At 37.9% G+C, this 18,263-nt stretch overlaps 1 protein-coding gene across 2 annotated transcripts in view; it reads left to right on the forward strand.

Moving 5' to 3' along the window:
- Nucleotides 1–11,706, forward strand: part of Ube2e3 (ubiquitin conjugating enzyme E2 E3) — a 59,501-nt gene extending 47,795 nt beyond the window's left edge. For both annotated transcript variants that reach the window (XM_028884601.2, XM_028884602.2), the window contains exons 4-6: nt 4,306–4,438; nt 8,075–8,222; nt 10,926–11,706. In XM_028884601.2, the coding sequence (XP_028740434.1) occupies nt 4,306–4,438; nt 8,075–8,222; nt 10,926–11,023 (379 nt within the window). In that variant the 3' untranslated portion in view covers nt 11,024–11,706. The remainder of the gene's footprint in view (nt 1–4,305; nt 4,439–8,074; nt 8,223–10,925) is intronic.
- Nucleotides 11,707–18,263: the final 6,557 nt, after the last annotated feature.

Below are 18,263 nucleotides of genomic sequence, written 5' to 3' on the forward strand. Positions count from 1 at the left end.
TGATACATACATCTTGCTTGTCAAATCAGTGTCTGTCTACCCTCTGGCACCTTCTGACCTTTTTATTTCCTCCATAGTTTTTTTGTTTCAGGATGTATGCTTGGAATCTTGCAGTGTGTGGCAGTATATAGATTTTCAAATTGTCTTCTCTGACCAAGTAATGTGGATTTAAGGTACATCTATGTCTTTTTGTGGCTTGATAGCTCTTTTGCACTGAGTAGTATTTCATTATCTATATGTAGCAGCTTCTACATCTATTAATCCACTGAGGTCATCTTGGTTGCTTTCCAGTTTAGATGATTATGAATATACTGGCTATGCACAGCTTTTTGTGTTGAGTTTCCAGTTTCCTGGTTAAGTTGAAGCAAATGTGATTGCTGGATCATATGGAAAGATGTGCTTAGTAAGAAACTGCCAAAGTGTTCCAAAGTAAATCATCCACAGCCCCAAACAGCGAGAACGCTTGACATTTGGCATTGCCTCTGTCATTTTGCTTTCCTACAGTAAGTAGTTCTGTATCATTTGTTGAAAAGCCATGTTTACTCCAGCATTTCCTTTGTGTCTTTGCATCTAGGAAGAGAACCAAGGTTAGGAGACTCTCTGGGTTTCCTGTTCTTCTCTTCTTTTTCACTGCGCACACTGATGCCCTTTCTGGCTCTTTGTAGTCATGCTGTAAGGCTTCAAGTTGGGTAATGTCCTTCTTCTTTGTTCCCGCCTTCCTGAGTAAATAAACATTCCAGGTTCTTCTCTAAGTAAGCTTTAGAATCAATTTGTTGATATTTACAGAATAATTTGATTTGATTTCTTTTTTGGCGGGGGTCGGGGGGGGCAGCATTGGTACATTTTGACACTAGTGTCCCTGTGAATTTGATATGAACAGTATCTAATTAGTTTCATGTTTTTATCTTTTTAGACATTTATTTTTACTTGATGACAAGTGTTTTTCTTGCATATATGTCTATGCACTATGTGCATGCAGTGCCTACTGGGGCCGGAAGAGAGCATTGACACTTGTGAAACTGGAGTTTCAAATATGTCATCATGTGGGTTCTCATGGGAACCAACCCTGGGTCCTCAGCAGAGCAGCCGCTGCTCTCAACTGAGAGTCTTCACTCAAGCGACTTAACTTTATTAATATTTTACTTTTTCAAAAAATTATCAACAGCTTTTCCATATGGGATTTTCATACATACTTCGTTTTGTTCATTCCCCTTCCTCTGCTTTCTTGGGTTTTCTTTTCTTTGAGTTGACTTAACTGCTTTTAAAATGTAGTTAATTGATGCATGAGAAATAACCACTGAGTCCATCAGTGATGTCATTGTTGACCTTAGATAAGAGTTGTTCCTATAGAAAAATGAGGAAAGGAACTCAATTTGAAATTCTTAAAAACAGAAGGAGAGAAATTGAAGACAACTGGTAAAGGCAAAACTTTGAAGGAAGTTTTTCAATTAAAGGAACAGCAATTTGAGGTGAAAGTTGAAAAGTTTAGTGAACAGAAGTTTGTTTCTTAATCAAGTTTGGAGAGATGGCATTGCTGGATTCTTGTGGGTGGTGTTCACCTGAGAGGGAACTGAAACAGTGTAAGGCAAAGTGCAAGGTTATGGAGTTCTGCCCTGTGTATGGGACAGAGAAAAAGAATGGAGATCAGTCAGGAATGATAGAGGAAATGCTTGGCCGTTATTACCAATTATCCCCCTTCCTCCAGCTATGAGGCCTCGATGGCAGGTCTGCTGCTAGCCTGTGAAATGCTTTGAATTAATGGACTCAGTCCTGAAGCTCCTTTTTTCCATACCTCTTGGTGGGTCTGCCCCAACCTCTCTATCCTAAATGCTACCTTAAGGGAAATGAAAATAGACCCCTTAGGCCAGGCGCTTCTGTTACATTTAATGTCCTGCTGTAGCAGGGTTAAGTGAACCAACCCTTCCTCATGCAGCATAAGAAGGGGAAAAAGCAAACTTGAGAATCAAGAATTTAGTTTGACAGTGGCTATCTCAGTTTTCCTCCACATAACAGGATTTAAGATCAGTTCCTCATCCTCTCCATCTTGATTTCCTCAAGGGTTGGTGGATTTGTCCAAAGCACCATCTTTTCAGTCTACAATTTTTCAGTCCATTAAAATTCATTGACTTCAACTTACCTTCTGCTCATCCATCTGAAATATAGGTGTTCTGAGGCAGTGTGGTTATTTGGAAGTTGGTTCTTACATATTTGGATACTTATACAAGTTAAGTATTTGCGAAGTCTGTCAGGATAGCAGAAGTAGCCACGGCGAAATTAAAGAAATAAATAGAAAACATTTGTAGAATATATAGAATAGCATTGGTTGATATTTTGTCTTCTGAAGTTTTCTAGTTTTGCAGTGTCAGTTTTGCAGATTCATAACCTGCAGTTAAACTGATGCCCTATTATTAATATGGTTGCAGTACTGTTTCACACTTTCTATTTAAGGAGAACCTCCAGATCATCTCTAAATTGATGAACTGTTTAAAAGAACAAAAGCATATGCATACTTAACATTTAGAAAGCCAGGATAATTTGTGATGTAAAAACCTAGAGGAAAATGGGTGGGAGACATGTCTCAGCCATTAAGGACGTGTGCTACCTTTGCAAAACGACCTGAATTTGATTCCCAGCACTCATATCAGGTGGCCTGAAGCTCCAGAGGATCTGAAACTGTCCCCTAGACTCTGTGTGCAGCTTCACTCATGTGCATATGTCCTCCCTGCCCACCCCACCCCTATATGCACATGATTAAAGATAAAAGTGAAAATTTAAACAAATAGAGGAAAATGGCAATTTGTGAGGTGTGCTTGAAAAATGTTTACAGGAATCATAGTGTTGCTTTGCTAACCACAAATTGTGAATTTAGATTATATTGAACTGTTACATTTTTATTCCATAAATGATACTGATGTTGAGCAGATTGCATTAAAATGTTACTGTGGTTCAGTAGAATTCAAGTCTTGGGTTTTTTAACATTCCCTACAAGGACCCAGAGTTCCTGAAGCTGATTCCAGGGCTGGAACAGTAGAGCATCTTTTCATGCCAGAAAGGAAGAATGTACTCTAAAACAATGCCAGAATGTTAGAAGCATGTTGGAGCTGTGTTGTGGGATCTTCCCACTGGGCAAATCTAGGATGGTTCAAGTAGCAAAATAATTAAAAGCAGTAGTAAATTGTAAAGCATTGGAAAGAAATAGTAATTTATGAGACTATATCACTAGCATAACATTTATATAAACACATGGGGCAAAAGGGGCTCAAGACAGCTGTTAAGTGTGGAGGAAGATCTGGAGTTGAAAATCCTGATTATGCCAATGTCATAGTCAAGTTCAGAGGATTCCAAATGAGTGTTAAATGTAGAGAAGAAATTTGAATGAAGAGTAGGTTATTTGCATGGTTGTAATCTGACCAAAGAATACATTATTGGTTGCAGGAAAAGATAGTAACTAAGCAGTAGGAAATTTGGAATATATCTTCTGTGGCTGAAGCTTAACATCACCAAGTGAGGAACAGGACACCATATCAGCTGCTTCAAACTGTCATGACCCCCAAATGACATACTACTTACTCACTTCTCTGTTAGGAGTGTATTATTTGAGTCCATTATGAGAGAACCACAAACTCAAACGGTACTGCACTTTTTTTTTTAGGGGACTATATCCTGTCAAATAAAAGTTAGAAATTAAATAATGGTAGGACCCATGCTAAAGGAAAGTTAAGGCATAGAGGGTAAGTGGATGTGGTGAAGTGCACGTGATGGATTATGCCTGCAGTTATAGCACTACAGCTGGGAAGGCAAGAGGAAGGCAAGTTCTAGGCCAGCCTGGGGTAAATAATAAAACCCTGCCATGAAATTTATTAAAAGTATAGGACATAAGATTTTCTTGACCCCAAGACTGGATATAGAGTTAGTTGACAATTTTATCATACAAATTACAGATGACTGTGGTTGACTTAGTTACTGAAATTGTAACTGTTGATTTGTAAATTATTTTTTGGAAGAGGACACGTAAGTATTTACGTAGAACGGATCACAATGTAAGCAACCTATAAGTGTTGATGCAGCGCACACATTGAGTAAAGTTATATGGTGTTTGTGTTTTCCTTGTAATTTTTTTCTGTTCATTTGGAATATTTCAAAATTTATGCGTGTGTACCTGAGCACATTTGCTTTAGATTGTTTATTTAATTCTAATTTTTCATTTATCTTAAGGTATTAACCTAAATTTTTATAAGTATGTTTATAGGTGTTTATATAGGTGATTATAGATATGTATATTGATTTTTGATTTCTTTTAAATAGTGCTGGGCCTAAAGGAGATAACATTTATGAATGGAGGTCAACTATACTTGGTCCACCAGGTTCTGTATATGAAGGTGGTGTTTTTTTTCTGGATATCACATTTTCTTCAGATTATCCATTTAAGCCACCAAAGGTAAGAACCTAGATATACATTGATTAATTGTCCTCCCAAACCCAGGTATTCTAGAATTTATATGTATATTAATGTAATAATTTTTATTTTATTGTTCATAAATTAATATGGAAACTCAGAACCTATTATTTTGAAACCGAAAAGTTACTGACTTCTGCCTTCTAAAAATAATTTTATATTAAACATAATTTGTTAATACTAAATAAAATTATACATTGAATAAAACATAATGAATGTAATCTTATGCAAAATTCCCTCTGTAAAGTAAACCTTATTGACAGCTTTCAGAAATAGGCTAATAATAAGGATTTTGTCTTTATTTATAGATAATTAAAAATTAGAAAACTAACAAGAAAAGGAAAAACTAACACACACTCGTTTTGTGCCTTCTATGAGTGTAATATAGAATAGAATGGCGGGCTCACTTCTGCCTTCTCCTTAATTCATTTAAACTGAGTGTTCAGCTGGGTAACAAACAGAAAACATGATACTTACTTCAAGAGCTTCTTCCTCTGACTTCTCATTATAAAGTACTCAAGTAAAAACCCTGGAGCTTAGCCTTTGTAGCTGGGTTTGTTATAGAGGAATCCAGTGTGCCAGGAAGGTTGACAGGACCATGGCCCCCAACTAATAAAGTGCTTTTCCTTTTTTTTTTTAATTGCATAAAAATTTTTAATGTAATACATTCCAATTATGGTTTCCCCTCCCCCAACTTCTCCCAGATCTGCCCTACTTCCCTACCAACCCAAATATACACCCTTTCTCTCTCTTTCTCCTTGAGATATAAACAGGCATATAAAACAAATAATGAAATAAAATTAGGTAAATAAATAGAAAAAGCTAGGAAAGTTTCTAATTTTTATATGATTTCTTTGTGTGTGAAATGCTTTTCTTTTTAAATCTTAAAACTCTTTAAATACATGTCTTCAGTATATGTGTGTATGTGTGTATCTGTTTATCTTCATCTATCCATCCATCCTATCTATTCTCTACAGTCTTTCTCACTCTCCCTCCCTCCTTTCCTCCCTCCCCGTGTGTGTGTGTGTGTGTGTGTGTGTGTGTGTGTGTGTGTGTGTGTGTGTGTGTGTGTGAGAGAGAGAGAGAGAGAGAGAGAGAGAGAGAGAGAGACTGTCATCTTTCTGTGTCTGTAAAGACTTACTTGATTTTTAGAAAGGACGTTTTCTGGGAAGTATTCTCTAACACATTGCAAAAGAGTCCCACCTAGTGGTGTGTACCTCAAATTAAAAACAGAATGATCCCTCCCCCCCTCCCTCCCCCTCCCTCCCTCCCTCCCTTTCTTATCGAAGAGAAAAGAATCTTCTCTTACACTACATCCCCACCACAGCTTTCTCTATTCTACTCCTTCCAGCCCCCTTCCCTCTACCTCTCCTCTCCCCCATATCCACTCCCTTTCTGGTTTCCTCTTCAGAAAAGAGCAGGCCCCACAAGAGAAGACAGCCAAGCAGGACAAAACAAGATGCAATAAGAAAGGGTAAAAGCCCTCATATTGAGGCTGGACAAGGCAACCCAATAGGAAAGAGTCTCAAGAACAGGCAAGAGTCAGACACCCCTGCTTCCAGTGTTAAGACTTCCACAAAAAGCCAAGCTAACAGTCTTACCATATATACAGAGGACCTGGTTCAGATCTATGCAGGCTGCATGCTTTCCACTTCAGTCTCTGTGAGCCCATATGAGCTCTGTTTAGTTGATTCAGAGGGCCATGCTTGTCTGGTGTCCGCTATATCCTCTGACTCCCACATCCCCTCCCCCTTCCATGGGATTCCCTGATCTCCAAGGGGAGGGACCTGATGGACAACTCCAATAGGTTGTGGGTTTTTGTTTTTTTTGCCAGTCATGTTTTGTTCAACCCTAGGTTTCTGGGCTATCCAGTCTCCAGTTCCTGGCCATTCAGGCAGTGTAGGGCATGGGTTCCCTCTCCTGGCATGGGCTTCAAGTTAAACCAAACATTATTTGACCACTCCCACATTTTCTGTGCTACCATTTCCCCAGCACATCTAGCAGACGGGACAGGTTGTATAGGTGGAGGGTTTTGTGGCTGGGTTGGTGTCCAGGTTTCTCTTTCTGTAGTCTGCAGATTATCTTCTCATAGCAAAGAGACTAGAATGTAGGGATGAAGGCTTCATGCAGGCACCAGCTCATCCTCTGTACATTCCATGAGTTATGTGGATGTTGTCCTCAGCAGTGGTCCACTCCCCCTTCACCATCACTTTTTGGAGAGCAACCTTCTGTCCTTGCATCAGCCTGGGTTGTTTAGGAATCTCCACAGGATCACAGGATCTCCACAGGATCACAGGATCTTCTTGGCCAACGACTCAACTGAATGCAACCCACCCAGTCCCACCACTCGAAGACTTGCCTGGCTACAAAGACCTCGTTTCCTCCATTACTAAGAGTCCTCCAGTTGTCTCTCTCTCCACACTTACACACACACCACTGTCTGATCCCTCCTGCTCCCATCTCCACCTACCCTCAGTCCACTTGCAAAATGTATTCTATTTCCCCTTCCCAGGGAGGTCCATGTGTCATTCCCCTAGAGCTTGATAATCATTTACTTAACAGCTAATATCCACTTATAAGTTAATGCATGCTGTATTTGTCTTTCTCAGTCTGGGTTATTACCTCACTCAGGCTTTTATTTTTTTAGTTGTATCCGGTTGCCTGCAAATTTCATGATGTCATTTTTTTTAACAGCTGAGTAATACTTTATTGTTTAAATGTACAGCATTTTCTGTCAAGTTGGTCCTTTAACCACCTGGGCACACTCCAGAGTAGACTGTGTTTGAGTGTTTTATAGTGCAGCCCATTAGAATCTAAGATCCTAGAAGTTATCTCTGAAAGCTCTTTAGGTATGCAGGTCTGCCTTTCTAAGTCAAATAAAGGGTCAGAACCCTCATGTTATAGTGGCATACATTGGGTTTTCATGAGAATGATATGTATTTAATGTCAGCTTATTACTGACTGCTGAATTTTTATTTGGTTGTTTTCTGTATAACAAAGATTTAGTAAACTTTATTTCTATTTTTATAAATAGTGATACTTCTACATGCCTAGTTTTTCATATTGGAAATTGGTTTTAACAAACTAGAAAAAATAAGGGGAGAAAGTTAACAGAATGTATTTGTATGTGAGGAATTATGTTTACAATTGTGTTTTTCTTAGCACCACTAGTGGAAATGGAAATTGTCTAGCAGATGTCGGACCCCTCCCCCCCACATACCTGATCCCTCCTGCTCTGTTTCCTGAGTACTGGGGTTATAGGCATGCACTACAGAGGCAGGAGGATTGCTGTAAGTTTGAAACCAGCCTGGTCTGCAAAGCAAGTTCCGGCTAGCCAAAGTTACATATCTAGAGACCTCATGTCAAAAACAAAACAGCAGCAGCAACAAAAAACAAAACAGCCTTAATAAAACCTAAGCCAAATACAGTTCTTTCTATACTAAGTCAAAACAAACAACATTTTTAACTAAGTCAGTTAAAACTATTTAACTTGTTATACCGAACCTATGAGTATTACATGTTAATAATTTGTTGTCAGCATCATCTGAGGTGTTACTGCTGAGACGAATTGGTGACACAGCCTCTTTTTCTTCCTGTTTCTACTGTGACCATGTATAGGTTACCTTCCGCACCAGAATCTATCACTGCAACATCAACAGTCAGGGAGTCATCTGCCTGGATATTCTAAAAGACAACTGGAGTCCTGCTTTGACTATTTCAAAAGTTTTGCTCTCTATTTGTTCCCTTTTGACAGACTGCAACCCTGGTAAGCAAATCTTTATAAATCTACAAATAAAGCTTCTTAATTTAATGTTGATCAAGAAGTAAGTATTATTATTAGGAAGATCAGCATAAGATATTTTTTTGAGGGATAGGCATGGAGATTGAGTCAGCAGAATAGTGAGTCTGAGGCTGACTACTTCATAAAGACTTCTGAGTTAGCTGGGGCTATCTGGTGAGACTCTCTCTCAAAAAAACCAAAAGTAATTCTGAGAAATCAGTGTTATTTCAATTAGAAATTGGGCCAAAAGTTTCTTAATGTTTATTATTGTCATGTAGCAGGTTTTCTTTTAGGCCACCAACCAGCTTCCAAATCATGACATAGACTTATTATTAGTTATGAATGCTTAGCCTTACCTTAGCTCTTGTTTTAATGTTTCTCTTTATCTATGTTTTGCCTCAGGGCTTATTGCCTTTCTTTCTTTCTTTCCTTCTTTCTTTCTTTCTTCTTTCTTTCTTTCTTCTTTCTTTCTGTCTGTCTTTCTTTCTTTCTTTCTTTCTTTCTTTCTTTCTTTCTTTCTTTCTTTCTTTCTTTCTTTCTTTCTTTCTTTCTTTCTTTCTTTCTTTCTTTCTTCCTTCCTTCCTTCCTTCCTTCCTTCCTTCCTTCCTTCCTTCCTTCCTTCCTTCCTTCCTTCTTTCCTTCTTTCCTTCTTCCTTCTCCCCCCCCCCCCCCCCCCCCCGCCTCTTTCTTTCTGTCCTACTTCCACTGCTTCTTGTGTCTGGCTGGCTGACCCTAGGCATGTCCTTTCTTTCTCTCTTGTGTCCGTCCGTCTGTCCCCGCCCCCATTTCTCCTCTTACTTGTTCTTTCTGCCCACCAGCTCCACCCATCCCTCTACTGCCTAGCTATTGGCTGTTCAGCTATTTATTAGACCAATCCAGATACCTTATGCAAGCAGATGAAACAGCACACATCTTTATTTAATTAAACAAATGCAGCACGAACAAATGTAAGACATCTTTGCAGCCATAACAAAGGCAGTAGAAACAAATGTAACACACCTTCACATAAAGTAATATTCCACAGCATTAACAAATGTAACATATCTTTTCATAGTTAAAGTGACATTCCATAACAGTGTCATACCCCTCTGTGATTATTTTTGTACTATCAGCTATGGAACCTCTACTTTCTCAACTGTGGGGCTGTACAGATCATTTCTGTGAGAGTTAAGCAGCGTTTCTTGATTCCTTTTCCCTCCTTCCATGTTGCCATGTGCTTTACTGTACTCACCCAGTAACTGAAGGTTTCTCCCTTTTTGTATTAAAGCTAATTGTGTTAAATAGAGTGGTAATGGATATTGTAGTTACCGCTCATCAATCAGTCTAGATTGTTACTGTATAAACTCAAAAGTTATTAGTGTATAATTAATGACTTCTGAAATTCCTCATAAGAAATTGAACGTGGGTAACAGACTTGTTAGAGTCATGTTTAGAATTAGAGTTTCATATGTTACTATTGTGTATGCTTGGCTGTTAGATTTGAGAGGGTTCAAGGAGGAAGAGAAGAAGAGATAATTAATTGTGCATTTGTTTAAGCAGACCATTAGAAATAACCTGTGTGTCCACTAAGAGACTATAGCTATTAAAAAATGAAACAATTCTGAACTTACAGGGAGACGGTCTTTAAGATCTGGTATGTCAAGATAGAGGGACCTTAAAAAGATACATTCATACTTAACAAATATTGTTAAGTCCTAGATATAAGGCATATATAGAATATCTGAAAAATAAAGGTGTTAGCAGTTATTGGCCAGGGAGAGGATCCTGAGTCTTTGGAGTCTAGAAGGGAAAGCTTTTACTGTTCTGTGTTGGCTTTTTTTGGAACACTTTCTGTACCATGTGTACATACTTTGCTGAGAATTTTTATCTCAGATTCAACTTTTACTTCAAATTTATATTTAAAATGAAATGGCAGGTCAGTTTTTTAGTGACTTACGTTTACAGTTAGAGACATAACTGTATGACCATCAGGGAACATTTCATTCTGAATAGCATTATGAGATGGAAGCTTTATATAAAACTTACATTAAGATGCATAACAAGACAAAAATGCAGCTTCTATCTACTGCACTTTCATAGTTGAATAAAATGTCAAGAATAGCATGATCAGGATGCTGCATCCTTGATATCTCAACAGAATATCTTAGGTTTCCTAAGCAAGACCTGCACAGTAACATCAGCAGTTGGCATGCCACTGTGTGTGTGTGTGTGTCCGTACCCTAAATGAAGAGTTACAATTAGAAAGAAGACTTTGTCTTTTCTAAAGACTATCCCGATAGGCTGTCTATTCCTAAATGGTTGCCCTAAGCACGTGGACCTAAAAGGAGGGGAGGATGCACACATATATAACAATGATAATGGAAGAGGTCTTGAATTTGAGGGGGTGGTTTGGGCAGAGACGCAAGTAGAAATAATGTGAATACAGTAGTCAGTATGATTCTCAAAGTTAAAAATATTTGTTAAATATATCTCTTAAGAAATCCTTATTAATTTACCATTGACTTTTTTAGTGAAGGGGGCTTTTTTAATATTAAAAATATATTATTTAAAAAAATATATTTTCTTTGGAAAAAATTAAAACATTCCTTATTTAAAATGCTGCCAAAATATAACTTTCAATATAATGCCATGTTAGAACTGTACATGTAAAGCACACATGATATCTTAATGTCGTTTTTACTTTTCCAGCGGATCCTCTGGTTGGAAGCATAGCCACTCAGTATTTGACCAACAGAGCAGAACATGACAGGATAGCCAGACAGTGGACCAAGAGATACGCAACATAATTCTCATAATTTGTATGCAGTGTGAAGGAGCAGAAGGCCTCTTCCCACTGTGCTGCGGATCTTTATAGCCTTTACAATACGGACTTCTGTGTATATGTTATACTGATTCTACTCTCTGCCTTTATCCTTTGGAGACTGGGAGACTCCCCCAAAAGGTAAATGCTATAAAGAGTAGAACTTCGTAGCTGTAGATTAGTTACGTTTAAAATGCCTACTTGCAAGTCTTGCTTCTTTGGGATATCAAAATGTATTTTGTGATGTACTAAGGATACTGGTCCTGAAGTCTACCAAATATTATAGTGCATTTTAGCCTAATTCATTATCTGTATGAAGTTATAAAAGTAGCCGTAGATGACTAGGAATTATGTCATTTGTATTAAGCCCAGATCTACTTCTGAGTATGTGGTTCATGCTGTTGTGAAAATGTTTTACCTTTTACCTTTGTCAGTTTGTAATGAGAGGATTTCCTTTTACCCTTTGTAGCTCAGAGAGCACTGATGTATCATCTCAAACACAATAAACATGCTCCTGAAGGCATAGTTTCTTGTCGTAATGTTGAAAGTCTTGTCAGAAGGTGTGTCTGAGATGATTGTTGATGAAATAAAGATGTGGATATGAAGATGGATTATTAAGGACTAGTACAAATGAATGAATTATTAAATTGAAAACATTTAAAAATCTAAGTGTGTAGAGTTTTTTCCTTTAAGGAGAGAATATAGTGGCTTAAATGTGAAGCTGGATTTAAACCATTGGCCTTTAAAAAAGAAAACAAAAAAACCATGAATTCTACACAGATGATGTAGTATTTGAGTTGAAAATGAAGTCCTGGGTTATTCAGGACTCTATCCATGTCTTACATAATATTTTGTTTCCAAATTGGTGATGTCTATTCAAAGTTGGGCAATATTGTCAGATAATTGTTGCTATTCTGTGATTTCTTTTCTATGGTGCTTTTCCCTTTAATCCTGATCTTGAATTTTTATGGTGCATTATTGTTACTGTGATACATGGCCAGCAAGTGTAGCCAGAGGCTCAAAGGCCCTCTTTTTCCTGAAGATAGAAGGTGTGTTAGTGTGCAGATGTGGCACTCTCAATTGAAGACATACTAAATTGTATGGATTTAGAGGTTAAATTACTTCTAACTGTAATTATTAAGTATACTATTTAGCTTGTAATTATTAAGCTTTCTTAAGAGAATTGTAAACAATATAACTGTACTATTTTTCCCCCTGTGCCTGGAATAAATTATCTGTGGTGAGTGTCTTTTCCGGTTCTAAATATGGTAATACAGTAACATAAAATTTATGGAAATTTATTATTAGGATCAGAGCAAGTATTGCTTTGGGCTGGGGAATGTTAGCTCAGTGGTAGAGGCTGCCTTGGCATCCTCAGCAACACACACACACACACACACACACACACACACACCAGTACCCTTTTATAGAGGAACAATGAACAACATGTTAATGTTTAGAAGATTTAAGCTTTATCTTGGGAAACTTCTGATTTTTATTTTAAACAAATTAAAAAATCCACAGTTCAAGTCGATGTGATGAGTGGAGGCTTTGTATGAAAGTCAAGACAATTTTAATTAGCCATGGTAAGCTGTAGAAAGGACTTCATCCCACTGCTGAACTTGGTCATTCTGTACCCGAGGGTAATGAGTTTCTCTTGGTGCTAGAGAGCTTTCGTTCTGCATATTGCTGTGGTGTTGCATTGCTGTTCCTACTGTAACTTGTAAATGTCTGAGAGTGACCAAGCCACCATGTATCCATCCCATCAGACCCTCTGAGGAGCTGGGCAATGCACAAAGCTGTGTCCGATATGCATACCTGCTATAACTGTTGCCTGTAAAAGAATTCTTCATCAATTAATTACAACTTCTGAAATTCGATAAAGAATTGTTTGAGTAGATCCTTAACCTATTTTAGTCTCAGACTTATTTCTAATGACTATGAAGTAGCTTGTTAATATTTGTCACGGGAACACTTAAAATAGTTTTCCTTGTTTAAAAACTTGACAATGTTTTTTTCATTCAAGTAATACTAAAAACCATCTTACATAACCACATCAAAAAGCTTGTATTGATAAGCATATCCAGTATGGTATTTTAATTATCTGGATACGACCTTTTCTTTTGAACTAGGAAATCTTAACTAACTGGGATAAAAATTTGTAATTTGACCCATGCTACCTTTTCTCAGAAGAACTTTTTTGAGTTTTGCTCTGATTTGTAAAGAACTTGAGTCAGTCCACTGGTATTCGATGGTGTTCAAGTAACAGAAGAACAACTAGTATGTGGCAGTTGCAGTTCTGAAACTTCAGTTATCATGTTAATGCATGTCATTAACACTCTGTTAGTTACAGTTTATATGGTGCATTTAGATGGATCATTTAAGTATGAGCTGAAACATCAATTGCTTTTTGTCGAACTGCTTTAAGAAACAATAATTGCATTATGGTTATATTTCAGTTAATGTTCCTTATTCAGAGTAAGTAAATGTACAAGCATCTTCGTTTATTTCTAGTCACATTAGTTCTTTCAAGCAATACCCCAGTGAAAATAATTACATTTTAATACATATACATTATTTAAGTCAAATCTCACTCCAAAAAAAAAGGCTCAGTTTTTCCTTAGGAAGATCTTCGGTGTTTTAAAGAGTGTTTGTCTCCAGTGTATAATGGAACATTTACACACGGTGGCCTGTTAGTGCTTTCAGCATGGTTATAGACTACATTGCCAAGTGGTTTCTGTAACTGCTTTACCAATGGTTATGAGTGTTAAAGCCTTGCTCACTGTCAGACAGCGTCCACCTTGTTAACCTAGAACTGAGGCAAAAGTGGACCACCCCACAGGCTTATGCATTTGTGCTTCTGCTCTTGCTGCTTCCTTTCCGTTCCTTCCTGACTGTTGAACTCACAAGCAGCTCTCTGTAGGGAATGCCCTGGAACCAGTGTCTTCCAGTTTGCCACCTGCTGGGCTTGCAACTGCTTGTGTTTGGACTGGAAGACCAGAGTGAATTTTAAGTAAGAACTTTCAGTGTCAACATCCATAAATACTAAGAAGCTAAACTTCATGTGTTGGGGGGAGGGGCGGAGTTTAAAGAGTATATGATCCAGATTTGGGCACAAGGGTAGGTACAGACATCCTTTAGTCTTTGTCATTAAGTGTAGGTTAGGCAGCAGAGCGCCAGAGCTTAGTCCTAGATGTGGCCTAAGATAGAACGGAGAATAACATAAATAGCTTGGCATGGAGACATGGCGATTACCTCATTCATGAAGGTCTGTCTCATGCAATTCACTGAAAGATTTCCCCCCTCAAATCCCCTCAGTTTCTTTCAGGTCTACTCCTTTGAACATTTCTGTCACTGCTCTCATTTACCTGTTAGTTTATCAGTCTGTTTCTCTGAGATGCCATCTACACAAGCATCACAAAGAATCAAGTATGTATTTATTTTCCATTATCAGCAACAAACCAGGTGCCCTCCCTAAAAGTCAAGAACTTCTTTTTATCTTTTTCTTTTTGGTGGGCAGGTAGTGGTTAGAAGATACATATACTGCATAACTCATTAACTGATTTACATTAAGAGTTTGTTCTTCAGAGTTTAAGTGCTTGATAATTGATTGGTTTATTTCGAGAGTATGAAACATAAAGAGATGAATACATTTTCACATCCTTATTATCACTTTCCTGTCCAGATAGATTTTTCTCCCTAGCAAAAGAAAAACATGTCTTTGTTAAAAAATGTATTCGTTTTCTGCTGAATGAGAAGTTGAGCAGATGTCTCTGCTGATATAACAATAAAAACGTTGGTATAATGTTTAGCAAACATATTCAATCTATATAATGTTCAATAAACTTCATACTAACTGACATTTTAAAAACACTCTTGGTCTAGCAAAATGGCTCAGCAGATCCAAGTACTTGCCATGCAAACATAACCACCCGAGTCAGCCCCGAACACATATTCAGGGTTGAAAGAGAAAACCTTCTCTTAGACGTTGTACATACACACAAAATGAGGAAAAACAGTCTTTAAAATAACTCTTCATATTCAATGTCTGTGACTTGTATTCTGGCATTTTACTTCGTTCAGTTTAACACCACGTCTGTATGTTTGGCTAGTGAGCCCTGGGAAGACATCATATATCCTCTTCCTCTGTCTCAATACCTGGTATCTAACATAGCTGCTAGCTGGATGATTATTTTATCATGGAGGTAAATCTTCAGCTTAAGGCTGTCCCCCACACCACATGGCATTTGTCTGTATAACAAAGCATGTCTTCTTTAAATCCTCAATACAGTGATTGCAGTGCTTTGTACATGGTAATTGCTGCTTTGGTTATTCCTGTTAAAATGTGCCAAGTAATAACACTTTTTTCAGTGTCTTAGAATGAAGAATGAATTAATCTTAAAATTTTAAAAGTTCATCAGTATACCAGAAATCATTCTTTCTTATAATTGTACACAGTTCTCCATTATCATTGGTATTTTCTTAACCCCCTTTTATTCATAAAAAGAAAAAATGTCACAAAGAAGCATATGTAGACTTGTGTCCCGTGTGCCAGCATTTTGATGAGTGGATTTTACAAATGGTGTTTCTTGGGTTATATGTAGCCTAGTTGAAGTATACTCTAATGTTTTTACAATGATGAAGGGCTATCCTCGTATTTCTCAGAGTATATTCCCTTTGTTAAGATATTCATGACTGTGTCCCAGTATTTTAGGAAAGAAGGGAAATGAGGTCTTTGAGGGTATTATTTTAACAAAAAAATACTTTGAGGAAAAGAACTATGTAGAAGTATATAATATGCTGTATGCTGCTATGTAGTAGAGAGCTGCCCTTCAGTGTTGAAAGTAATTACTGAGATTTCCTATTTACAGGGTCTATGAAAAGGGGAAATATAATAACATAAAGATCAAAAAGCTGCCTTTTACTCTGTTGCTCAATAATTGTTCTAATAAGTCTAATTGGAAAGTGACTTTCTAATTTCAGTTATCTCACTTAAGAGTATTTAAATCAGCTGAGCAAACTGGGCCCACCTCGGTGTGATAAAGATGGAAGAAAACCCTCTGAGAAGTTGGTGCTTGAACAGTGCTGGCATCAGAAGCCTGGCAGTCAAGAACCCAAAGGAAGTTTATCAGTTCCTAGTGATCTGAGTTTGGAGGAATTATGTCCAGCTTCATGTTACTATCTATGAAGTGATGAAAAGTAATTTTTTGTGGAGTATGAAGACTAAGGGGAGTAAAGAGAGTTCTGGTTCCCCTTACCTGCTTCCTTCATCATTGTTAGTGGAACACTAACCTTCTGAATTTGTCCTGACCAAACAGTGTCGGTTATAATTATATCTCCAAACAGTGATGAAGATTATTATATATATAATATATATGAGTTTTCTATAAGTTTTTAAATGGCACATTTAAAAATGCATATTACAAGCCGGGCGGTGGTGGTGCACGCCTTTAATCCCAGCACTCGGGAGGCAGAGCCAGGCGGATCTCTGTGAGTTCGAGGCCAGCATGGGCTACCAAGTGAGCTCCAGGAAAGGCGCAAAGCTACACAGAGAAACCCTGTCTCGAAAAACCAAAAAAAAAAAAAAAATGCATATTACATTCTACTTGTATCTATCATCTCCACTAATGAGGCTTTCAGAAATAATGTATCCAATTCATTTTACTCCATCAGTATATTATGTGTGTACTTGGACAAATTAATATTGTCCTGGATGCTTAGTAGCAGAGACTAGAGCTCAAAAAAGAAAAAAAAATCCCTATCCTTAAATACTTTAAAACACAGGGAGTCCTAAAGAAAAGTTGTGTTTATTAGATAGTAAGAGGTATATTGCAAACCGAAGCAGGAGAAGGAAATAGAGAGTGGGTGTTGGGAGGGAAAAGGGAAGTCGGTATTTACTTTTAAGCAGGTAGTATCCTGTATCATGGTCCCAAGTCTTCAAAGGTAGGGAGATAGGAATTTTCAGATCCTTGTATATCCTAGTTGTTTAGATTGTATGTTATCTTCATTTTCCCAATAAAACTTCTTTAGAAACCCAACAGCTGAGTTGAGGGTAGCTAGTAAAGACATGGACAGAAAAATAAGAGTTTGAAAGAGCTGAACTTGAAGGATAAGCCAGATAAGAGTAAGTATACCAGAAGGAATGGCTGGCAAAAGGACTCCATAGTAGGAAAGAAAGTTCAAGAAGAAGTGTGTGAGACGAGTAGGTAAGCACTAAGGGTAGGAAGCTAGGACAAGATGAGGTAAATGGAATGATTTGGGGGTCTTGGATGGGCTTTGGCTATTATAAATAGGAAGCTGCTCTTTGAGGGTCTTTTTACCCCAAAGATACAGGTCATGGCAAGTTTTGTTAGGTCTCTGATTACTGTTAGGGGAAAGAAAAATGAGAGAGTGAGGATGTGAATAAGGGAGAGGACACCTGTATGGAAATTCGAGAACAGGGGGATCAGTCAGGAGACCAGTACAGTAGTCCAGATAAGTGATATAAGTGGCCCTGACCTGGGTGACAGTATGACTCATAAGACATGCCTGTGCCTGGATTGAAGATAGAGCTAACAATATTTGATAAGACTTGACTTTGTGATGTGGAAAAAGGACCAATACATGGGACTTGAACAGACCAGAAAGATATATTTGTGAGGGAGTCTGGAGGGAACAGGGTCAGGAGGAAGGCTAAGAGCTTTATTTTTGACAGTCTGGGTTTGAAGTACCTGACTAAACACTGCAGTGGATGTTTAGACAGTGGATGTGCAAATCTGCGTTGCAGTCAGATGTGGACTAGGCATGTGCGTTTGTGAAGATGCAGCATTCACACTATGGAAAGGCCCAAGCTTCTGTGCCAAGTGAGTGCTGCTGGGGTGGTTAACTCTACATCACAAAGAATCCCAGGAGAGTGGAAGTACCTGGAAAGGAAGTGAGGAGTTGTAGGGATGCCAGAGGGGGCTCCTTGCATCGGGTGGCATTCAGGAATCAAGCAAAGACTCAAATGGTTTTCATTATCTACCTGGGGGATGCTTTGCATCGATGACTTTTACAAGTGCAGTTTTGTTTAAGCCTGTGATTAGGTCCAAGCTAGATTGTAGAAAGTACCAAAGGAGGGGAAAAAAAGGACTGTTTGCTGTAATTGTTCGTGTACCAGCTCATGTAAATGTTTTTTCCCCCTGAACTTAAATAGGCTATGCCTATTTTCTGAAGTTAAATTGATTGTAATATTCTTTAACATAGTT

Source organism: Peromyscus leucopus, chromosome 4 (genome assembly GCF_004664715.2).
Source record: "Peromyscus leucopus breed LL Stock chromosome 4, UCI_PerLeu_2.1, whole genome shotgun sequence".
NCBI classification, from domain to species: Eukaryota; Metazoa; Chordata; class Mammalia; order Rodentia; family Cricetidae; genus Peromyscus; species Peromyscus leucopus.